Source organism: Apis florea, unplaced genomic scaffold, assembly GCF_048593485.1.
Source record: "Apis florea isolate Af1SG1 unplaced genomic scaffold, ASM4859348v1 contig_2492_pilon, whole genome shotgun sequence".
NCBI lineage: Eukaryota > Metazoa > Arthropoda > Insecta > Hymenoptera > Apidae > Apis > Apis florea.
The window spans coordinates 1,013,306-1,037,679 of NW_028256593.1; the positions used below are offsets into that span (position 1 = coordinate 1,013,306).

Here is a 24,374-nt window from a genome sequence, read left to right on the forward strand (position 1 = left end):
CAGAAGGGGTTCCAGCAGCGGTCGGCCCCCGGGCTCTCTCTCTCTCTCCGCGCGAAAGCAGAGGGGAAGTACATCGTCAGAGGCGTACACGGCCGGGCAACGACTACCGAACGACGTACTAACGAAAGAAAATCGATATGCATGATTCACGCACGCGAGAGAGGACGCCTCGAAGGGGGTCCAAGGGGCAGGGGTACGCAGGGGTGGGTATATACGTACGGTGAAAGGCTGTAGGAGAGGCAATAGAGGGGAAGGGAGAACGGAGAGCCACTCTTCTCCCTTCGTGCTCCCTTTTGCCGCGAACTAAGGGGACGGAGAGAGCTGTATGCGCGATCAACACACGTAATTCTATACAAGCGCACGAGGAGGGGTATTCTTACAATGCTACCCCCTCGGTCACTCGATCAGTCGTGTCCAGAGTCCCATGCTCGTTGCGAACCTTCATGGCTCTCCTCGTCGCAATTCTTGTGTCTTCCCGTTCTTCCAACTTATTCCCATTGTCTCTATTTTCGCTTGTTGCTTTACCTTTGATGACATTTCCGGGATCTATGCGAGTTGTAACACCGGGGGGAGGGAGAGGGCGGCGAGGGGGAGGGGGAGGGGGAAGGGGGTAGTGAGGGTTTTCATCGAATGCGTCGGCGTCGACTCGCAGATGCTAAATCCAGTGCGCGATCGCTGATGATCCCGCGTTTGTGATTCGATTTTGAGAACTGATGTATCGATATATTCGAAGGATCGAAGTATCTCCAGTGTACTGGTGTTTATAGTGGTGACTGCCTATGTTAGAGAAGCGATGGGATGTCTTTTGCGCCGTTCTTGTAAGGCATCATTGACAGGAAGGACATCCTGTGGGATATCATCAATTTTGGTAACAGGTAAAGAGATTTTTAAATTTATGAAATCAACGAATGATACGATGGCTTTTTGATTCTTTCATAATGATGGACCAATGATTTTTTCTGATTTCAAATTAATACGATATTTGATAATAATAATAATAATATATATATATATATATATATATATATTTGTTTTATGAGAAATTTTTATTTTATTTTTTGAAAATAATTTATATTGAAAAAGTTTCGAAATTAATAATAAATATACAGAAATGAAATTTATTTTAATCAGAATGATAATTACTTCCGGTAAATTAATTTCTTTTAATCCGAATTTTATTTTCAATTCAGTTTTAATTTTTCGAATTTTATTATTTTTAATATTTTTTTATATGTAAAATTGAACGATTTCATATACAGAAAAAAAAATCCGTAAGCGGAATATGTAACTGCACCGCTTCTTTCTTCGCGTTGGGGTGGCTTGGGGATTTCGATGCAAGGCTAGTAGCGTGTGATCTCTTGGCGCGTCTAAAACTATTATTATTATATATTTTTGTAAAGTCATCGATCATCAACATCACTCATTAATTCCATTAATTTCACAATTACAATGTTAATTATTTTTAATCTTACCTGTTGCTAGAAAGATTTAACTTCAAAAAATTATCCTTTTCGGTTAAAACAACTATATCAAATTTCTTTTCGTATCCTTAATTCATTCTCACAAATTAAAAAATTCTTATGTATTCTTATGCTTACAAAAGATTCCCCCAAATTTCTATCACGAATAGTTAAAAAGAAGAGATAGAATCGCATAAAAATACATAAATTTAATTAGCCCGGAATATTGTCAGATTAATATTATTATCCCAAAAAACGGAATCGATCGTTCTGGAAATTGCGTGCATCCGCTTCACGGCGTCGATTTTTCTCGCTTAATTCGCACCACCGACACCAGGTCGATGCGTAACGCAAGAGAATAAAACGAGAAAATGATGCCAGGCTGCGGTCAGCTGGGTCTGGTTCCGAAACAAGATACGCCTGGGACTTAAAATAAACAAATAGTAATATGCCACGAACCGAATAGAAAAGTTAGTCGATCTACTATCGATTCTATTATAAGATCAAACTAGATACTATACTACGCCTCTTCTTCTGAAAAAAAAAAAAATAAATAAATAAAATTCGATTGCAATAATTTTAATTAATTTTCGGGAACGTTAATCGAAAGAAGGAACGATAAAAAATTTTTGGGACGCGATTCGATCGAGGGCGAGATAGAAATTTGAATCGATACCTATCTCGGCTAGAGCGCAATGGTAGAGCCTCTTTCTACGAGGGAGACCATCTGTATGGGGTGACTGTTGATCCATCCGTCGAAGAATCCTTGCGCACACAGCGGCGCGCGTTACGAATTCGATTCGCTTTTCTACTTTAAAATATAGAGTGTCTTTTTTTTAAAAAACCATATATCTTATTTGTTAAAATATAAAAATAATCTTTTAAACAATAAATTCTTTTTTTTTCCTTTAATTTTTATCATCGAAAATTTGTTATTTATATTTTTAAACATTTTCTGGCATAAAAAAAAATTATTTTTTTCTTCCGAATCTTTGACGATTCTCTATTAAGAATTCAATCTAAATATTATTAAAAGTTTTCAATTTCATCAAAATAGACGAAGAAAATATTTTAGAATATTAATAATTCAATTTTAACTTCGTAATTTCCCTTTTCCAAATAGTATCCGAGAGAAATTATAGCATTTAATAAGAATGGAATCACAAAGTTGATGCTGGGGAATGTGTGTTTCATGTCTAATAGGAGGGTAGAACTACTAGGGACAATCGTAGAAACACCTGCGCACATGGGGAAATAACTTCGACGAGCATCTGCCCTAGGATTAATGGCCTATTTTCAGTTACATTTTATCCTCAGAGATAAAATCGAGGATAAAATTCTCAAAATTTCCAAAAATAGTATAGTCGAATAATCATCGCATCTCATCCAAAATCTTTAATTATCCTGCACACATGTCATGGCACAAACAAATAATAATAATTATAATAATAATAATAATAATAATAATTAAAAGCTTACCATTGAAAAAGATAATATTCTTTTATATTATAAAAGATAAGAATTCTTAATCTTTTCATCTACTTAAATGAACTTGTTTAAGCACAATTAGATAAATTGTTAAACTCGTTCGATCAGAATTCCTAAATGAACAGATGAAGAAACTGTCTGGATCTCGGAACATGCGACTTTCGCGACTAAGGCGTATCAGTATCATTTAAAGGGGCTGCAAACATGATCCGCAACCGGATTAGCTTACTCTACGTCCAAAGAGATACGTAGACCACTGGTTTATCCTAGTTCTTCGCAGCGCGAAGGTCGTCGCACTTCGGGGAGCGCTCACAGCGGCATTTGTCTGAAAAAAACATTGAAAAACGGGATCGTGTTTCTGCAATTCCGCGTCACGGATGTTATATATCATTAATAAGACAAAAAGAACGTAGAAAGAACGAAGTTTCTTTCTAAATAAATTTACCTATTATTTGTCTTTATCGCTAGATTACTTGGATATTTTAAAATTAGTCTTAGACACAAACGTCGATCCTCGTCTTTTCATTCTTCTTTGTATATGCATTGCAAGATGTGAAATTGTAATAGTACAACTTGAAATAATTAGCATCCATCTTCATTAACGAATTAAAAGAATCTTCGAACATTCTTTCAAAGACGAAAATCCTACCCAGATTGCACATTTCTTCATTTTCACCAATCTCTTAACAAATAAATATCCTAAATTTAAAACCATCTTAAGATCCTAAAGATCCACTTAAATTGATGTTATAATCCAAAGTAGTCGCCTTTTCAGTAAGTCTGACCAGTAAGAGAACAGAGTCGTCTTCTCGAACGACAGGCTAGAAGAAGCTTGCTGACAGGAAGAGAGACGCAGGTACAGGCTGGAAATGGAGAAACAGGGACAACGATGCATAGGTGGTCGCAATTTGCACCTAGAAGCACAGAGAGTACCGATATCTAGTATCCCGTCGTATTATTACGCTCGAGGGCGTTCGTAAGGGGGAACTGAGGTCCAGGGATGGCCGGCCGAGTAGGTGTAGGCTTACTTTGGACTCTGGTGTGGGATTACCGTACTTATATTCAAGTCTAATATTAAGTTACCATTTTGCTTTACGGCAAGTGAACAGGCTGCCTGCATATAGGAAGCCATCCGAGCGCTCTTGGGACAGTCTGGGTTAGGTCTGGGCCCACCTACGACACATAAAGCCTCACTCTTTCTTCCCATCATTCTTCTCGTTACGTCCAAAAAAAGTGTCATCAGAACTTCCAACTTCTTCAAACTTTTTGAATGAAGAACTCGAACAGGAAATACTTTTCTGAAGGAGGAGTACATTATGTTACTGGAACTAGAAGAAATACATTTGTGGAGTGGAATTGTTAATCAATGATATTAATTGTTGGATAAAAGTGATTAAGTTAACTTGATTAATTTGTACAAATGGAAGTTGGAGTATAAACATTTTTAAGTGGATATTTTTGTCTTGAAAAGTGACGTTTTCTTCATTAGTAGTTTTCCCCCCTGTCAGTGGAGGATATAAAACTTCTGTAAATTTCTTAGAAATTCAAAGAAAGTGCGGCTCTGAAAGAAATTGATCCTTTTGATTCTACTTGAAGTGTAACATTTATCTCAATTTTACATTAAGAATTGTGGATGACAACATTTAATCTTAGAAGATATTGAAAATCAAGGATTTGAAGATAAAAAGAAGTGAAGAGAATTTAAAGACAATAAGAAGATAGAGGTACTGACTTCTATGCGTGCTGGGGTTTGTGCTAAATCTCCTAGCACCATTTGAAATCAGTACTACTCTTCTTAGCAATCTTCATCATCAACCATTGGGAAACTACTGAGGAAGGAAGGATACGGATCTTCAACAGCAAAATTGGTATTAAAAATATTATCAATAATCTTCTTATGTATCCTCTTTCATTCTTTTCTTCTCTTCTCTTTAATGACGTGTATAAATATATATATATACTATAATATTATTATATATATATATAGATACACACGAAGTGAACACGTGTTACAAGTTTGTGCAACGATCAGTTCATACGGTTTTGCGCTTATCCTTTACATTCTTTATAAAGATTCTCGGTTTCTATAATTACGTATTAACTATATATATGTATTGTAATATACAATATATATATTTATATACGTAATACATATATACATATATGTAATACGTTTAAACGAATTATAATAATTAATTACAAAGTCGCTCCGTTCATCATACTCTTTCTTCCAATAGCTGCAATAATTTGATCTATAACGAATTTGATATCCTAATATTTTCCATTTCTAGTCTGAAAGTTAAAAAAAATAAAATACTTCTGTTCACAATTCTCTCTGTTATCTTAATTAATATATATACATTTTTTTTCATTAAAGAATTAACAATTAATTTTTTTCTTTTATTATATTATCAAATAAAATAAAAAAAATCAAAATATTAGGATATATAATGGATAGTACAGATATATAAACGTATCAATTTTTTTTTAATATCTTACTACAGCAAAAAAGAAGATAGAAAGAATGAACAGATCTACTATTTAGCGAGGCAGTATGGTACATCGTATAATAAATAATTTGAGACCTCTAGGGCCACGATGATGGCATGATTAAAAGAATACGCGTCTATATATACAATATTTTGAATACAATTGTCGCAAGGAGGATTTTAAAAAAATTGCGTGCACAGGTCACGATATATCTTCAATAACACCTAAGAGTATCTGTGACAGTTGAAGGACACTTAGGTATTCTTTCGTTCTGCGTCCCATGCGAGCCAAATAATAATAGTAATGATAATAATATTAATAATAAAGAGTTCGTTGCTTGCTCCCACTTATGTGTCTTGCACAAATATTAATAGCAATTTCATATTGCTTTAATTAAACAGGTGATGAAATCACATTAGATGTTACAATGAAGAAAACGGCAACGACGCAATAATAATACAAACTTTTGGTTAACTGTCCAGCAGTTAGATTGAATCCTTGTTTCTGCTAGTGGCTTGCAGCCTCGTCCAAGTTTCTCCAAGAGCTTTTGCAAAATGATCATCCACTAAAAATGAAATTTCAAAGATATAAATTTTTTTTTAAATAAAATTCTCTTTCACAAAGAAATATTTTTTTTAATAATATACCACTGAGACCAGCTTCTTTATCCGTAGAGGTGGCGTTGAAAACTGCAGCGTACTCTTCCAGACCTAAGGATCGTTTGAAATGCTCGTCTATTGCAGGATCACTCACACCACCTACGACTCTGATCCCAGTTCTTTGGCCTCCTGCTGCTGCCGACGGCGTCAACGATGGGGTGGGCGTCACTGCCGTGTCTTCAATAGTTGTTCCTGATAATAATAATAATTTTTTATTATCTAATTGAAAAAATTTGTTGTAAAATAGAGTATAAAATATTTCAAAGAAGAGAATTTGCATAAAATTTAAAATTTTAATAAAATTAATTTAAATAAATATAATTGATAAACGACATTATTCCTAATATTATAAAATATTAATGATCATTCTATAAAATATTTCTTTTAAATAAATTTTATATAATTACTTTTATTATATAATATTTTATTAAAAATTAATTAAAAATTAAAAATAATGAAATCGAATTACGAAGTTTAAATTTAGATTTAATTTTAAATTGTAAAAATATTTTTACTTTTAAATCAATTTACAAACTATTTCCTATCTTTAATTCCAAATTCATTTTAATTTAAAAAAAAAAAATGTTATATATTGGCTCGTTTTTCTCTTCTACAGTTTTGCACAGAGGAATTTCAGCTAACAGCCGACGTGAATCGTGTATTCCTCTATTCAACAGCCAAGCATCTGCGCGACGTGCATCACGCCACATTGTCAAAGCACGTAGTCACCCCATGCGCGCCAGACAATAGCCCTTCTTGGCTGCCCCCTGCGAGGCCAAGAACAACGGTAGCCAGCCTCTTGCCTAACGAATTCGCGTGGAACACTAGGAACCAGCAACCAGAAGCTTACCAGGTTGCGGTGTGGTAGGCACAATCACGCTGGGCCTGCTGTGATGATGATGGACCCGGGCCGCAGACATGTCTAGGGCTTCACTTTGAATTGGATCCCTCCTACGCTCTTTGCGCCACGCGCTACTTGGTTTCCGGTGGAGATTCGTCGTCTTTGGCCTCTCCTCTATGCAATAAAAAAGCTTTTGCATGAAATTTTTTTACATTCTGTCTATTTAATATTAAGTTGACATTAAGAAAGTCTTTCTTAACATTTTTTATTTATTTCTTTTTTTTAATTTTTGAAGATTTTAATCGTTTAGACAAACTTGTAAAGTGTGAACGTTGTTTTTAATATTAAAATTTGATTAATTATTTGAAATTCTTTTTATAAAAAAATATTTATTCCAAGATTTTAAAATTGATACGAAGATATGGATAAGAAATAGTAGAACATGATACTGTTGAAAAATGAATAAATTTGGAATTGTGTTTTTTTAACATTTTAAAAGAGAACCTATAAATAAATATAATAGATTATACATTTTAAATAATTTAATTTCTTTTATTTTAACCTAAATTGCATGCAGATATTCAACCAATGTTTGTTCAATTAACTTTTGCATGTGCAACAAAAAAAAGTGTATAATAGCTCGGAGAAAAAATTAAAGGTCCGGGTTTCAAGCCATCCTAAATTTCAAACTTCCTTCTTGAATCTCTCTGAATACATATCGAATTTCATCATAAACTATCTTTACAAAATCCATTACAAAATGAATGCAACGCGCAAATCTGTTCTCGAACCTTCAGCAACGTTTAATTTATTTATAAAACATCACGGTTCATATATTATTATTCCCTGTGATAAAATTGGAAACCGATCTAGCAACCCCTCGATCGAGAAATATGCGGAGGAGTGCGTAAAGAATAAAAAAATGAGGCGGGAGAAGAGAAAAGCGCGAAGGGTGAGTAGAGAAACGAGTCTGGTTCCCAGGATGGGGCAGGAAGTACCTAATAGCCGTGAGAGGATCGTCAGGAAGACGGTCAAACTGGTTTAAAGGCGAAGGATGAGCCAGCGCCCGGGAAAAAGATGAATGGACCGAACGCGTGGACGAAGCTGACATGGTTCCGTTCAATTAATTCATGGCTGGCTGCTACCATACTTTCGTCAAATTCGGTAATTTATAAGAAGTACCAGAGGCGTGGGTTCTAAAACATTGATGGAAACTAAGTTAATAAAATTTCAATGTAAAATTAATTTAACAAAGTTTTGAATTATTGATGCACAATATGATAATAAAAAATTAATCTATCATTATTTTAATTTGAAATTTATCTAATTGTAGTTCATCTTTATTTCTTTACATTTAGATTTAAACACTAAATGTAGATACTTTTAAAATCTCTTCAAAATTTAAAATTATAATATTCATGTACATATAGATAAAGATTATCCAACAAAACTATTGAAGAATTTCAGACTTCTTATAATCAGTTAAAAACATTTCCTCACGTACCTCTGGATTTATATCTCGTTTGAAAGTTCTCTGTGGTAAGCCACGGCTGCCAGAGGCACCTTCTCCTCGACGAAATTTCCATGTTTTTTTAAAATCCTCAGATATCATGAACTCAACTTATAATCATCACGAATAATCATAAATCAATGATTTTTTCCTCTCTTATTTCTTAATAAATGATAAAAACAATTTCAAGGATAAGAGAACACTATGAGCCATTAGCTAGTTCCCATTAAATTATTAAAAATACACAGAATAATCCACTTTTTCGTATCGAACTTTTTCTTTTTCTTATAAAATTGACTTCAGAGAACAAAATATGTGAAATATCCTTTTCACGGAAGAATCTTCTTTTCACCGAAGAAAGCAGCTTCCATGATGTCCTGGTTGCCCCGAGGAGAACTCGAAGAAAGCGGTAAGACGCGATCTATCGATGAATTCGACTGGTAATCGACAAGAAACCAAAATCATTGGCTTTTAGAACTATAATCCTATGTTGAATGATCACCAGATTGTTAAAATTAGCACGTTGAAGGATATAAAATAGTTGAGGACATTGGATACGAGGTTTCTGGAAAAATAGACAGAGTCAAAGATACGTGGATTCGTGAATGCCCCTCTTACACGACTGTCTTAAGATTCATTCATTCATCCGCCTCGTCCCGTCGTCTGCCCCCTCCACATACAGTTGGTGAAGCTTGCCTTTTACACATGCATACGGTTTGCACGCTTTGATATAGCGATGGCTTGATTTTATCAATAATCCTTGAACAAATTTGATCAGAATATATGTGAATGTAGATTGCTACTTTCTGAAATTTTCTGGAAAGAACTTCTATTATAGAATTCTGATATTAGCATTGGCTTGAAGACAGGATTATTTGAAGATTCCTAAATAAAAATCTTTCAAAATTTAAATTAAAAAATAATTTTTAGATTAGAAATGTTATGAGAATTGATTATAATATTTTAGAAGATTAAAAAATTATAATGGTTTAATATTTCTATATTTGAACAATATGTAATTTTTGTTGTAGCTATAAAACGATTCAAACCCATCACTGTTTGGCTCCAACAGTGTGAGTGTAAAGGATATAAGCATCTTCGGCCAACTAATTCGTTTCTTTCTTCTATCTTCTTCCTCTTTTTCTTTTTTTTCTGTAGCAGGTAAGTAAGCGATCGATGCACATGGCGTTCAGTACACGTGCACACTACGTCCACGCTGTCACGCTCACGTAAAAAATTCACCTGATAAGAATCCTCAGATTCTTTCCAATTCTACGGAAAGTATGTATTTGAATTCAAATACTATCACGTAGTTTGAAGAATTATTATATCTTGAATACATTATTTTAATTTTTAAAACAAAATATATATTCACTTTTTGTTTACAATGATTATTATATATTAATAAAATACCTGTTAAAGAAGATTAGAAAAACTGAATAATATATTCGATGATAATCTAGAAAAATATTTATATTCATAAGTATTATTTTACAGATTTTATATATCTATCCATAAAAATTATTTCTCTTAAAATTTAATAAAAAAAAAAAAATTAAAAAGAAATATAAATATAAAAATGAAAAAGAAGAATCATAACTCAAATGAGATAAGAGAAATAAGAGAAATAAGAGAACTTCCAGGTAATTTCAATTAAATCGTATCATTATTATTAGATTAAGAATAATGATAATATCATTCTTGAAAATATTTTGTCTTTTAATAAGAAAATAAAAAATAAGATTAGCGATAGTAAATAAATGATATTTAAGAAAATCTATCTATTTGAAGATCAATCTATAAGATTCTATATTATTGTAACTACGTAATTCCTAAGCAAGATCAAGGTGGCAAGTTATCCTCGAGGAATCGTGAGGCATCGAACAGGAATGCCGGGCATTTTAATAGCAACACAACCAGGTAATCGCGTATGGTTATCAGACGTTGTGTATATGCGAATTGCGGCTTTGTGGGTGTAAATTCATCGAATATTTCAGCACATTTCAAACACATATCCCTATATTTCTTCCTCATGCTTCAAAAACTGAATTTAATTGAAATATGCATTCGATATTCCTGCAAGACGAGCGTAATTCACACCTTATGGAATCTGCTGAATTAAAAAGAAATCTGTGAACCACACATATTAAAACTCAATATTTTTAAATGTAGATTAAAACGTGTATATTCTATTTTTTGATATAGAATTGATATAGAATCTAAATAATACTTCCCTTTTTTTTTAAATAATAATCTTTTTCCCCATGATTCTTTAAAATTTTGAAAGTATCGAAATTTCTATGCTTTAAATTACATACTGTTTAAATCTCTTTTAATCACATTCAAAATAAATATTTTGAATCTAGAATTCTTTTCAATATTTATGACTACATTAAAAAATTAAGTTAATCAAACTATTTACCCTGTGATATTGCAATAGAATATTAAGACTATGTCGATAACTAGTGAAACCGACTGGGAAAATGTATTTTTGGCTCTCGAGAAAGTCACAGAACGCGCCATCATTCGCAAGTAGATGTAACTACGTCTGGTATTCGGAACAGGTTCGAGGCACAGCATTCCATCACAACAAACCACATACAAGAGGAACCAGTCATACTCCCGAGAATCGGGGCTTGTTACGCTCCACTGTTCGCTCCAATAGCAATTCGATGATTTATGAAAATCATCGTCGCGGATGCGTTGTCATTGCGCTCTCAATTGCCCTCGAAAGTGGAACCTTTTCTCTAATACGTCATACTTTACAGCTGTAATTTTTTCTGACCATACAAATTTTTCACTATGTCATTTAAATCAATTTTTTTTTATTTATATTATAAATAATATAAAATTTACGATTCATAAGTTCTCAAATAATCCTTTTTATAAAAGATAAAAATAAAAAATTGATTTCAATTTTTAAATAATTATTTCTTTTCGCCTTCTTATGAAATATTATAAATATTCCTTTTTGCCTTATTTTGAAATATTGTAAATATTTGTAAATCTTTGAAATAAGAAAGAAAAAATTTCAGACTCAATTTCCATTAAAAAACGTAGCTTCGCACTTCCATTTCCTTCTTTTGCATAATTTAAATCACCTAAAATATATTTCAGAAATAATTAAATTTATCGATTTTTCATTAATAAAATACTAAAATGAACTTTATTGTAGCAATATAATAAAATGATTCAACAATTCGAATGTGAAAAAAATGATTGTTTACATTCAATTACACATAACATTGTCAAAAAAACATACTTTAGCTAACAAATATTTCATAACACTGTGAAAAGCGATTTTAAAAATACAGAATACTAGATTGATTTTTCTCAACAAAAAATTCACAATTCAATTATCAAATATTATTATCAAATATATTAAATTATGTAGAATGAAGATTTTTTTAATTGAATTTAAACGTCACAGGAAATTCATTTGAGGCTTTTACTAAGAAACTCGTCAGAGAAGCTGCAAACGCGACGAATCTAAAATAAACGCCGCACAATGTTATCTAATTCAACGCGAAATTGGCATTTCACAGGAATGCGTGCTCGTATTAGCCTCTCTTCTTACATAAATCACGAACAATCCTATTGGATAGATTCCATCAATCGGTTCGACAGACCGTAATTTATGTTTTTCAATTAATTATGGAAATGCGATTTTTTAATCGTCTTCTTGTGGATTCAGGAATTTTTAGGAAGAAAATGGATTGTTTTTAGATGAAACTTTGGAGTATATATATATATATATTGGTAAACTAGATATCTGCAAACAATTTGATTTTAGATTTCATAGAAATGGAATTTAAGAATTAATTATGACTTTCTACTTTTTCTATAGTATAAAATTATAAAATAAGAAAATAGAAATTGATACAACTTTTCTTACAGAGTACTAAAAAACATAATCAATAATACAATTTATATTCTTGTTTCATCTCTTGTAATTTTAATTTTACTTTTATAATTTTCATTTTAGGATTTGTACTTTTATACCTTTATATTTTGTTATAAAAATCTAAGAAATTCAAAGTGTATTAAATTAATTTTTTTATTACTATGGATTTTACTACTATTATATTTTTTGTTGTAGTCTGTACACTAATTATAATGCTTTCAATTTTAGGTAATCTTATTTTAAAATAGAAACTGGCTTTAATAAGTTTGTCATTACTGATATATATTAAACTAAAAAATATTCTACCATATAGATTCCAGCTTAATCCCAACCCACTAGAACCTTGATCATCCAATAATCACGAACAATCTCCAACTCCGTTGAAAATATAAGTCACGAGGCAAACTGACCTTGCACCATAGTGGCCGCCCTGGAGAGGACATCCAAGGCGCTCTCGACGGCAGACATCTCTTCTCTTCCTTCCAAAATTCCAAAATTCTCAAAAGATATCCTTGATTCCACCAATTTCACCCCTTTGAATTTTAATTTAAAAACCAACTTCACTTATTCACGATTAGGCAGATACTTTCTGTTAGGGATGCAGCAGGTGTTCAACACGGGTTGAAATTCCCGCGATGGAGCGCTGACGAGTCCGACACCGTCACAAGGATCTCTGCTTTCTGGGGACAGAAGTCGAAGTTAACTGTTTGGGGACCTTCCTCGCGACCGAAGCAAGCACAAATAAAGTAAAACGAGGATTAAAAAACGTGACATTGTCTGTGGAATGCGGACCCCTCACCAGAGATCTGCCGCCCGCGTCCTCCGTAGCCCCGCATATAGCCCACCCTACATCGCTTCGCGAGTCCCCACGCGTATCCACTCGATCCCACTCCTCCCACTGTTAATATGTCGAAGTAATGGCTTCGAATTGTTTTTATCTAAATTTTCCCTCCTTTTTATATTTTTTCATTTTTCCATTTATCACTAATTAATAATGAATAAATGTTTTGGTTTTCAAATGTTTTGGCACATACAGGACAGCGATGTTTAATCATTGATTCTTATCTTTATTGTTATTTAATACTGTGAAATCAAAATGTAAATTTTTTTTAAACAATTATCTAAATATGATTTGATGTAATTAATTATCTAAATTAATAATGGCCTTTAAATCTGAAATCTATTTTTGGTCTTTATCATAAAATATCTTTATGAAATATAAAGATCGATAAAAAATATTTGGTATACTAAAATAAAATTTAAATTAAAATCTTTGATGAAAGGACAAACATTAAAAATATAATCAATGATAATTTATTGATAAGCATTCATATGTTGTAAAAATTTGAACAATATATATAAATTTCGAAAGCACTCTCGAAGCCATTACTACATTGTTCCTCTTCTTGCCCTGTATTGTGCCCTCTGCTCTCTTTCCAAACTTCCATGCAACCGGCATCATAATTTCATTTCTAAGAACATAAATGATGGCTTTTAAATAGTTTTTTTTTTTAATTATTCCATTTTTTATGTTTTCATTAGGAATAAGTAAATATTAACATAAACAGTAATAACATTGAAATTTTTTTTAATGAGATATATGAATTGAAAAAATAATTAATATTGAGTTGTAATTCAAATAAAAAATAGCCAGTTTTCATAATTTCAAAGCTTTATTCCTATCTCAGAAAATTTTCTCGAATATTTATATAATTCTTGAAATGTATCTTTTTAATTATTTCTCATTTTTTCTACATCAAATTTTTAAATTATTACTAAGAAGTAAATTACAAAAAAATTTGAAAAATTAATAATTATTCAATTATTATAACAAGTCAGAAGAGTTGTTAAATACTTATCTTTTGATAAATAAAATTCATTGAAAAAGATGAATCAATGAAACGCCGGACACGCGAATTTTAATATAGTGTATCAATAAATATACATACAAAAGCACATGCATATTATAAATTATAAAATTTTAAAGCAATAACAAATGGTTCTTCGAAATTGTCCGATAAAAAAATTTTTTAAATTATTCTTAATAGAAAGTAGATGATCGATAACAATTTTAATACTTTTTTACCGACTAAGCAAACGAAACGTTCTTCTTCACCTCTCCACCCGCTTTGAAGCAGGAATCGATAGAAGAATGCGACGTAGCATGAAGAAAAAAAGAAACAAGCCACGCATTCCTCGAGGTAAATCGAACTTAAGGTGGTTCTCCCCCCATTTTCATGATAACTCACCGTTGGTTTTGCTATGACAAGCCAATGAATATAGAATCAAACATCCGGCACAATGTCCGCTGACACGTCAAACTAATGTACAGTACGTATTTTCATTGAAAACGATGGAAAATCTAATGGTATGCGATCGAACACACACGGAACACAGGCTGTTTGACACACGAGAGCCAGCCTCGATTCCCCACTACTTAAACATTACGTTGGAATGTTAGGCATTCATTCGTCACAACGCGCTCTATCGGCAAAATTGTCAAAGACGCAAGCGCGTCACAATATTCATATAAATATAATTGAAAAATTCCCTGTTTTCCCTCTAACAATTATATCTGCATTTCACATAATGTTGATATATAAAATTTTATCAAGAAAATTCCTCTTAATTTTTTTTTTTTAATAACATTAATCTTTAAATGAAAAATTATTAGGAAATAATTATACGATAATTTTAATTTAATTATATAAACAATTTTTTTAGGAAAATTAATTATATAAACAATTATATAGGAAAATTTTGAATAGAATATTTTATTTGTTTTTTCAAAAAATTTATTTTATTTGACGATATTTATAATTAAAAACAAGAGACATAATCTCTATATATATGTTATTTTGATTTTCATATAAAATCTCTATACAAAAATTATACCAATAATAGAATTCTAAGTTTATAATATATTTTGACGTAAATAATCTCTGTCAAATGTCAATATTATAATAAAAAAATTTGAAGTAAAATAAATAAAATTGATGAAAAAATTGAGAATGAATATTAGATTCATATAGTCTTGAAATATATTCCACGATAAATTTTCAATATTTCTTTCACGATAAAATTGAATTTTTTAAGTATTATATTACATATGTCAAATACATTTTCGTCAAGAAAAAAAATTTAAAGTATTGTAGGAACCGAAAAAAAAAAATGAGGAAGATGAATCCATAATTTCCTTTTCTTCGATGATTATGCTTATTTAAATGAGCATGAAATCTCTAATTCTATAATATAATAATATTTATCACATTTTTTGATCGTCTTCGTCTTCATCACTTATATTATCCAATGCATAGCAAAGCTACAATTAAATATATTTTAAAAAATTAACAAACTAATTATATCAAAATTAATAAAGTTTATAGAATTAAGATACCTCATCCAAATCGGGTCGTTTAAGTATCTCTTCTAAACCTGACAACTTTTCTAAATAATTTGGTATATTACACGCATCCAGAACAAAAGATAAACCTCGATTTTTATATTCAATAATAATAGGCACAGAGCAGGCCGTGCAAGATGTAAATCTATGAGTAATCGTCAATTGGGTATCATAATTCCATAGGGATCCGCGTATAGTATGTGGTACACATCCCAATAAACCAACCAGTTTTGCGTCATTTGAAGTGATATTATCTCTGCTGTTTCCCACTAATGCCTCTGCCTCAATACTATTAAATATAAAACAATAAATCATTAAACGTTAATGATAAAGCAATTGAATAAATTCTTTTATTCTTATACACTATATGTATAAAGTAATATCTAATAAAATTTCTTTAAATTCAAATTCATTTTTTACCCTTCAGGATGCTGCAATAGAGCTATTAATAATTCTACTGCCAATCCTGCAGCTATTTGTGATAAACCTGGTCTACTAACTGTGCATTGTTGATCCAATGTTCTGTCAGTTTGTGACTATAAAATAAAACAGCTTTCATTAAAAAATAAAATTCGTATAAATCTTTTAGACTTAGTCCATAAACTTACATTTCCCGGTTGTGTTACGTCGTTGCAAAAATAACAACCAAGATCCATACCACGAGGATTTTTAATTTCCAAGTCTGGAGAAATTTGATTATTAAAATTTCGAGTACCATGTCTTTGTACAGTATAAGAATCAAAACCTAAGGCTGCATTAATAGCAATCTTATTTTTAGCAGCACAAAGAACTGTAGGTAACCATCTAGCTTCCCGAGAATCCAATAAAAGAAAGACAACATCGCTTATTTCAATAAGTTCTTCTAATTTTTTCAAAGATTGCTTTGTAGATTCCAGCATGCTTTGACCAACAACGTGTCCGGGCATTGGAATATGTAAAACTATCCCTTCTGTATTCTATATTATTAATAAAATTAATATAATGAAACTTCAAAAAAAAAAAAAATTATTTATAATACTTACTATATTCGGTCGAATGTTGAGCAGAGCATCTTTGGCTGCATGAGCTTTATATTTATGCTTTACAGCATCCTGATGATTGTATAAACTTTGACGTACTGTGTTACTATGAGATACATGAGAACTATCGACGAAAATTATGTTATTTACTCCCCAACCTAAGAGAATTCTTGCTACAGAGCAACCCAAAGTTCCAGCACCCAATAAAAGACATTTAAGATTACAGATCTTTTCTAGATCTAGATTAGGAACAAGACGCCATTTCATTAGTTTTAGATTTAAATTAATAGCTTTATCTGATAGCCTAATTGAAAATAAAAATATTAATGAAGTAATTGATACATTTTTAATATTTGTATTTAAGTTATTTTTAAATAATTACTTAGTTGGATCCATAGTATCAGATAAATCAGCTATAGTGGGACCTAATTTATCATTTGAATTGCTCTCCCAACCCACTAGATGACTCAGAAACAGATTATCTCTTATGTTTTTATAATTTTTATATTCTTTAGTTTTTAGTTTAAAAACAAGACTTTTCTGTGCCTTATTTCCTCGTATGGATATGAATTTAATAATTTTTGAAAAATAATATGTAGGACAATACCAACATAAAAGACATAAAAGATTACGTAAAGGCCAGCCTGGATTCGAACTTGTACATGGATCATAAAATGCAAAATAAATTTCAGTGTAATCCTAGAAAAAATAATAAATAATAAGTAAATAATAAATATATTAAAATATTTTTATTTAAAATTTGTTTATCTTACCTGTGATTGCTTTTCAATATTTATACTGATAGCATTTATTCCTGTTGCTAAGTCAACTATAGACATTTTATTTTCTTTTGATATTAGTACTGTGAAATAATTTTTTGTTCTACAATCCAAATGTAAAAAATTATTACATAAATCTTCAACATGTTTCTCTGAGAATTCTTCTGTGATTGATTTTGGAATTTCTTCATAATACATTTCTGGTAACTTTAAGGGAGTAGGATGTGCAACCCAATAATAAAATCTATATTTTTTTAAGTCTGAATAAGCTAATACTAAAAATAATGATAATTTCCATGGATTTTGTAATATTGTTCCATCTTGAATACTGTTTATAATATCTTTTCCCATAGAATCAATAAATTGTTCAGGATTAATTTGACGAAATGCTTCAAAAGTATTTGTATTAATCATATGTCCAAAACAGATAACAGATGATTTATTATTTATTGTTTCCAAGTCTCTAAAAATTACCTATATAGAATTAACTCTGACATATATATCTATTATTTAAGATAAACCAATTAAAGCAATTACATGTATATTTACATGTATATTACATGTTACAGATATAAACTTACTCATTGAACGATGTGAAATCCAATACTAATGGATTAAAATTATCTTCATTTAATGATTGAAGACTATAACTTCCCCATAAATTGATACTTTTCTCATCCAATTTGAATTTGTCAATCTTCAATTCTACAAATTTTGCCCAAAATGTACAATCTGTAGTAGATCTGAGTTTTGTAAATTTTACAAATTCCGACATTTTTAATTTCTGAAAATGATTTAATCATGTAATAATTTAATATTTATGTATTTAATAAAAATATAATATCGAAATAATAATAATAATAATTATAAAACACAATTATTAAATTTGTTTATCTCAGACTAACATAGATTTTACTATAATTATCAATAATTGAATTAGTAATACATGAAGAGAAAATTCATAGAATCAAAAAAAAAATATAGTTTGTTTTGCTTTAGATAATGAATTTGCGAAATTTTCTTTACGCATGCGCGTCTTTTGTACGATGTAATGAATTATACTTCTTTTAAAAATCAAGCAATAAGATTTTTATATATTGTAACTTTCTCTAGATTTTTTATCTATAAAAAATAATAATACATTTTTTTTGTTATTATTGTTACAAAATAATCTCAAATTTCTATTAATTTAATATTCAACCGATATAAAAAACATTATATAATTTCAAAAACCATAAATTCAAAAATTTTTCAATAAATAATAAAAATAAAAAATGTATAGACTATTTCAATTTATATTTATATATATTTAATTTTATTATTATTATTAAACAAATCTAATTTAGCCTAAATTTGCATAATTATCATAATAGAGTTTTCCCTCTTAATTTTTTAATTAATTTAAATAATTAATATTAATGAAAATAATAATTATTAAAATATAAAAATATTGTTGGTACGGTACTGTTGATGACGTCACAAAGACAGTATGGCCGGACAGCATCGGCTGTCTGCATTGTAACGTACGAAAACGCTTTTTGGGGGTTCGACGGGATATTTTAAAGGAAATATGTCAGATTACTTAAGATCCGCTTTAGGATACTTGAATGGAGCCACGAATACTAATGAATACGTCGGACAAATATTGGAAATCAACAATGTGAAATTACGCGTGACTAAGCTACTCGCCGAGGGTGAGTCTGTCAACCCTTCTAACATCTCATTACTAAACAATTTTATTTTAATTAAAACATTTCTGCGTTATGATCGTTTCTAACTATCAAATAAAATTATTTTTTTATGTAATTCAGATGATATAAAAGAGTGGTTGACATTGTGCCAACAGTGTGAATTATCCTTCTTTTGACATGTGTCAAATCTGTTTTGACATTCAGCTATATAATACGAATATGACCAAACTTTATGATACTGAACTCTAAATTTATATACATGAACTCTATATTAATGTTAAAGAAAGATAATTAATTATCTAAATGTATTTAAATATCTATATTTATAGATATTGTTTTTTGAAAATTTAATATATAATTTATTATTTGAATATTATAATAAAAGTATATTTTCAATAAAAAAATTTTTTTTCATTTCATATAAGGAATTTTAATTCATTTAAATAATGATATTTAAAAGATATCAATAAAATAATAAAATTTAAACAAATATTTGTATAATATTAGAAATTATATTTATTTAATCTAATATTATTTATTATAATTACTATTATTTATAATATTAAAATATTTATATCAACAGGTGGTTGGGCTTTAGTATTTGCTGTTGAAGATATAAAAACAGGAAAAGAATATGCACTTAAGGTGAATCATCTATTTACATTCATATTATTCTAAAAAATTTAAAAAAAGTTATTCTAATATGGACTTATATTTTCAGAGACTCATAGCAATTGATGAAGATACTAATAAAATTATTATACAAGAGATAGAAACTTTAAAAAAATTATCTGGTCATCCAAACATAATCCAATATCTTTATGCTCAGCGTTTAGATCGCGAAGATCATAAAGGATATGAATATTTATTAGTAACAGAATTATGCCCTGGAGGTACAGTAGCAGATACACTTAGAAACTTATCTACTAATGCTCTGACACTTGCTCAGATTTGTAAAATAGCCTATCAAGCTACAAGAGCTGTGCATCATATGCACAGTCAACAACCTGAACCACTAGTACACAGAGATATAAAATTAGAGAATTTTCTTATTGGTAGTGATGGTTTGATTAAACTTTGCGATTTCGGAAGTACTTCTAATCAGCAGATTTTACCTAATCCTTCTTGGAATGCTCAGAAACGAGCTACTTTAGAGGATCAAATGGCAAAATATACTACACCAATGTATCGAGCTCCAGAAATGATGGATACATGGAACAATGAGCCTATTGGTCCTCCAGTTGATTGTTGGGCGCTTGGCTGTATAATATATTCATTAATAACATTAAGGCATCCATTTCCTGAAGGTATAAAATTTATACTATGTTCATAATGCAACCAATTCTTATCTCGTTTCATTTTATTTATAGGTAACAAGCTTGCAATAGTCAATGGGAAATATGCTCCACTTCCACCTAATCCTCGTTTAACTTGCCTTCACGACATAGTAAAAGGATGTCTAGAAATATCTCCTGTACGAAGATTGACTACATCAATGATTCTGGAGCGTTTAGCGGCGATAGCTGAGTCGAACAATTTTGATCCCAGAGAACCCCCAAAAGTGGAAGTCCCAATAAAAACTCCACCGCCTCCCAGACCTGCTCAACCACCCAGCACACCTACTCCACCACCAAGACCATCTCCTCCAACAAATGTACCTCTTTCGAAACCTGTCTCAACGACTCAGACTGTTGCCAAGGTCCCCGTAGCTCAAACAACAGGCCTATTTAGCTCATTGAAAGGCGGTGCTGGTAACATTTTACGAAATCTAAAGGATACTTCAAGCAAAATGATGTACTCTATGCAACAAAGCATGGCCAGAACTGAATTAGATGCCAGTTACTTAACGTCGCGTATATTAATTATGCCCTATCCGGCAGATGGAATAGAATCTGCTTACAGAGCTAATCACATAGAGGATGTAAAAGCATTTTTACAAGCTCGACATCCTCCACCAGCTCGTATACAATTATATAATTTATCTCGGGGACGACCAAATATGTCTAGACTTCCTGGTAGACATATTGACTGTTCTTTTGCCTATGCTTCCTCAGATTCTAATGCTCCATTATTATCAGCCTTATATCAGATATGTCAAGATATTTATCGGTATTTGAATGCCGATTTTAATCATATTGTAGTATTATATTGCAATGTAAGTATATTATAGAGTATAAAATATTTAAAATTGAAAAATTACAAAATTGCTGAAATTATTACAAAATATAACGAAAAAGAAAGATTTTTATTTTTGAAACAATTAAACTTTAAAATATAAAAATATAAATTTATATTTTTTATTTTATTTCATTTATTTATTTATTTTATTTTATTTTTCTTTTCTTTTCGAAGATTCCATATTCTTATATTCTTATATAAGACAACATATTAAATTAGTATAATTTGTATTAAAAAATATAATATATTTTTCTTTTATTAGGATGGGTACACAACCAGTGCCACAATTGCCTGTACTTTGTTAATTTATGCTAAAGCGTTTACTACTCCTAAGGAGGCAATAGCGATGTTCACAACCAGACGACAACTTCCTCAGTTGCAGCCTTCGGAATTACGTAGTATTAATTATATGAGTCTGCTGAGTGCCGGTGTACAACCTCATACTAAGCCTTTAATTCTTCGTTCTTTAGTAATTAAACCAGTTCCATTATTTACTAGGGCAAAAGATGGTTGTAGACCTTATATTGATATTTATAGCAATGGAGCTTTAGTATTCTCTACTAAACGACCAGAATATGAAGATATAAAATTATTTGGAATGATGAAAGGAAAGGTTTCATTAGCACTTGGTAATGCTACAGTTAGAGGAGATGTTACTCTAGTTATATTCCATGCGAGGCAGCAATTGGGACGTATGATTGGAATTAAAATTGCTTCTGTTCACTTTCATACGGGTTACATACCACATACTGAATCTGAATTGACATTCAAGAAAAAGGATTTAGATGATGCACCTGAAATTGGTGGAAATTTCAGTGTTATTTTAAATATCACGATGTCTGAAGAGAGTTCGAAAATGGCTAGAGTTCCAGCTCCTTGGGAAGCAGAATTACATTCAGAAATAGAACCAGATCCATTATTTGGATCTACTTTAGAAATGGAAGAAACTTTAGAAAGTTTTAGAACTGCTAAACCAGAAGAAGTAAGTATATGGTTTTAAAAATATTTAATATTTCAATTATATATTTTTTATTTTATTAAAATAAATATAATTATATATTTTAATTTTATTTTGATTTAAAATAATAGACTCAAAAGGAAACCATAATTCCATCACCAGTTGAAACACAAAGCAATGTTAGTATACAACAAGAAGCACCTCAACAATCCATAGAAAATATAGAAAAAGAAGAAGAAATCAAGTTACAAGAAGCTGATTTGTTAAATTTAGGAATGCCAGGCACCAGTACCATAAATAATACTCCACAAATTGCAGCGAATCCGGAATTAGATATCTTTTCTAATTCTAGTCAAAAAGAAAATGATCTCTTAGGAGGATTCGGTAATTTTATTCAGCAAGAAACGAATAATACTGTACCCACTATTACCAATCCCGTTCAGAATGACTTATTTTTTGGTCACGATCAGCCTATTAATAGAAACGATAATAGTAACAATAATCTGAGCGATTTGTTCTTCAATCAAAATCAGCCTATTACAAAGCAAAATCTTGAAGATTTATTTGATCCACTTGGTAAAGGCACTGTGAACAATCTATTAGGAAACACTAAATCAAATAATGCAAAACCTCCACCTGAAGAAAACTTTCCAAGAAATTCGAGCGTTCCGAATTTTGCAGCTCAAAATAAAGATCCCTTCACAAATCTCGCCAGCTCTTTGGGAGCTGGACTAACCTCTAGCTGGAATGGAACACCAAAAAATTCTAATACTCCACAATCAACTAGTCCTGCTCCTGCTAGCACACCAATCCATTCGAGTCCTAATACGCACAGAAATACAATTAATGAGACCAATACTTCTGATAATACTGTCTCAGGCAATAAAACGAATAAATCAAGTGGAGATGCTTTTGAAGATCTATTAGGTAGTCAAGGATATAATTTCTTTAGTTCACGGAAGGCAGAAAAAGACAGTCCAAAGACAATAAATCAAATGAGGAAAATGGAAGCAGCCAAGACTATGGATCCAGATAGATTGAAGATAGCTGAATGGACAGAAGGAAAAAAGGGTAATTTAAGGGCTCTTCTTTGTTCATTACATACAGTTTTGTGGCCTGAAGCTGATAGATGGCAACGATGTGAAATGCATCAATTAGTTACTACTGCAGATGTGAAGAAAGCTTATAGAAAAGCTTGTTTAGCTGTGCATCCAGATAAGGTATTATTTAAAATCTGAAATTACTAAATAAGAAATTAATGTAAATATATATTGTGTCTGACTTTAATATTTTTTTATATTTTTCCTAGCAAGCAGGAACGGCTAACGAGAATATTGCAAAATTAATTTTCATGGAACTGAATAATGCATGGAGCACATTTGAAAATGATGCATCACAACAAAATTTATTTAGTTAATTACTTCGATATGATTGTAATACGCTTGTTATGTCCACAAGTTAAGGTAGTTCCTAGCAAAAAGAGAGAGACCCGAGAATTATTAATTATTATTATTAATTGTAAAATATCTCTCTATGTTACATTCCAGCTAATGTTATCTTAGCTGTAGTAAAAAAAAAAAAAATAAGTAAGGATTTTAATGAATGCAAATTTTCGAATACTGCATTTGAATGGCAACGTGTGTATATGCATCTCTTTATGATATAAAAAAGCCTTGTAAGATTACTTAAAAAAAGTAAAACTCTATTAAGTGTAACTGCGGCATAACGTATATATGTATATAAAGTAAAATGTAAATTAAGGAAGATTCCAAATATATGAAGATATTTTCCGGTCGATTATATTAATGTTTTCCATACTAACCCAATATCCATTATTATCAAGAATTCTTTAATATTTAACAAATTTAAATATTTAACTTTAAAAATCATAATTTATAATAAAAAATTTATTACATTCTATAATGAAAAAAATTATTTTAAATATTTTAAATTTTTATTACCAATAAAAGACACAATGTTATGATTTCTATATT

The 24,374-nt window shown here is 30.6% G+C and overlaps 3 protein-coding genes and 2 long non-coding RNA genes across 11 annotated transcripts; 3 read left to right on the forward strand and 2 right to left on the reverse strand.

Moving 5' to 3' along the window:
• The first annotated feature begins 292 nt into the window (after positions 1-292).
• Positions 293-7,149, forward strand: LOC147657893 (uncharacterized). 2 transcript variants are annotated; one of them, XR_015291507.1, is made up of 2 exons: positions 293-875; positions 6,714-7,149. It is a non-coding gene; the product is annotated as an uncharacterized LOC147657893 (long non-coding RNA). The 2 variants fall into 2 exon arrangements; XR_015291508.1 differs by lacking the exon at positions 293-875 and adding an exon at positions 4,033-4,816.
• LOC100871269 (uncharacterized) lies at positions 2,841-14,838 on the reverse strand. Of its 5 annotated transcripts, XR_015291506.1 has the most exons (7): positions 8,443-10,007; positions 6,948-7,112; positions 6,086-6,289; positions 5,903-6,003; positions 4,032-4,121; positions 3,394-3,862; positions 2,841-3,273 (listed from the first exon to the last, which is right to left on the reverse strand). XR_015291506.1 is itself a non-coding variant. In XM_086905924.1 (6 exons), the coding sequence occupies exons 3-6, from the start codon at positions 12,818-12,820 to the stop codon at positions 5,924-5,926; spliced, it is 507 nt and encodes a 168-aa protein (XP_086762050.1). In that variant the 5' UTR covers positions 12,821-13,032; positions 13,152-13,824; positions 14,602-14,838; the 3' UTR covers positions 4,533-5,923. The 5 variants fall into 5 exon arrangements, 4 of the variants coding, with proteins under 4 accessions (XP_003694156.1, XP_086762049.1, XP_086762050.1 ...); XM_086905924.1 differs by lacking the exons at positions 2,841-3,273; positions 3,394-3,862; positions 4,032-4,121; positions 8,443-10,007 and adding exons at positions 12,763-13,032; positions 13,152-13,824; positions 14,602-14,838 and having other exon boundaries at positions 4,533-6,003; XM_003694108.4 differs by lacking the exons at positions 3,394-3,862; positions 4,032-4,121.
• LOC116414464 (uncharacterized) lies at positions 14,457-18,417 on the forward strand. The gene is made up of 2 exons (XR_004225004.2): positions 14,457-14,553; positions 18,123-18,417. It is a non-coding gene; the product is annotated as an uncharacterized LOC116414464 (long non-coding RNA).
• On the reverse strand, positions 15,125-19,407 carry Atg7 (Autophagy-related 7). Of its 2 annotated transcripts, XM_003694103.4 has the most exons (9): positions 19,019-19,407; positions 18,135-18,337; positions 17,548-18,016; positions 17,157-17,473; positions 16,778-17,078; positions 16,364-16,711; positions 16,176-16,291; positions 15,750-16,044; positions 15,125-15,674 (listed from the first exon to the last, which is right to left on the reverse strand). In XM_003694103.4, the coding sequence occupies exons 1-9, from the start codon at positions 19,055-19,057 to the stop codon at positions 15,618-15,620; spliced, it is 2,145 nt and encodes a 714-aa protein (XP_003694151.4). In that variant the 5' UTR covers positions 19,058-19,407; the 3' UTR covers positions 15,125-15,617. The 2 variants fall into 2 exon arrangements, with proteins under 2 accessions (XP_003694151.4, XP_086762047.1); XM_086905921.1 differs by lacking the exon at positions 19,019-19,407 and having other exon boundaries at positions 17,548-18,027.
• On the forward strand, positions 19,114-24,180 carry aux (cyclin-G-associated kinase). The gene is made up of 7 exons (XM_003694100.4): positions 19,114-19,247; positions 19,828-19,889; positions 19,966-20,551; positions 20,615-21,399; positions 21,685-22,404; positions 22,512-23,600; positions 23,690-24,180. The coding sequence occupies exons 1-7, from the start codon at positions 19,124-19,126 to the stop codon at positions 23,795-23,797; spliced, it is 3,474 nt and encodes a 1,157-aa protein (XP_003694148.4). The 5' UTR covers positions 19,114-19,123; the 3' UTR covers positions 23,798-24,180.
• The last annotated feature ends 194 nt before the right edge of the window (positions 24,181-24,374 follow it).

Excerpts from the sequence above, each read along its gene's own strand:
- LOC100871269 (XM_003694108.4), bottom strand. The coding sequence starts at position 8,524 with ATGGAAATTTCGTCGAGGAGAAGGTGCCTCTGGCAGCCGTGGCTTACC. Across the intron at positions 6,290-6,947 it reads GCCTACCACACCGCAACCTG|GAACAACTATTGAAGACACG; the intron begins GTAAGCTTCTGG and ends TATTATTATCAG. Across the intron at positions 6,004-6,085 it reads TAAAGAAGCTGGTCTCAGTG|TGGATGATCATTTTGCAAAA; the intron begins GTATATTATTAA and ends TTTCATTTTTAG.
- aux (XM_003694100.4), top strand. The coding sequence starts at position 19,124 with ATGTCAGATTACTTAAGATCCGCTTTAGGATACTTGAATGGAGCCACG. Across the intron at positions 19,890-19,965 it reads GAAAAGAATATGCACTTAAG|AGACTCATAGCAATTGATGA; the intron begins GTGAATCATCTA and ends TTATATTTTCAG. Across the intron at positions 22,405-22,511 it reads GAACTGCTAAACCAGAAGAA|ACTCAAAAGGAAACCATAAT; the intron begins GTAAGTATATGG and ends TTAAAATAATAG.
- Atg7 (XM_003694103.4), bottom strand. The coding sequence starts at position 19,057 with ATGCTGTCCGGCCATACTGTCTTTGTGACGTCATCAACA. Across the intron at positions 17,474-17,547 it reads ATATTGAAAAGCAATCACAG|GATTACACTGAAATTTATTT; the intron begins GTAAGATAAACA and ends TATTTTTTCTAG. Across the intron at positions 15,675-15,749 it reads AACGACCCGATTTGGATGAG|CTTTGCTATGCATTGGATAA; the intron begins GTATCTTAATTC and ends ATTTAATTGTAG.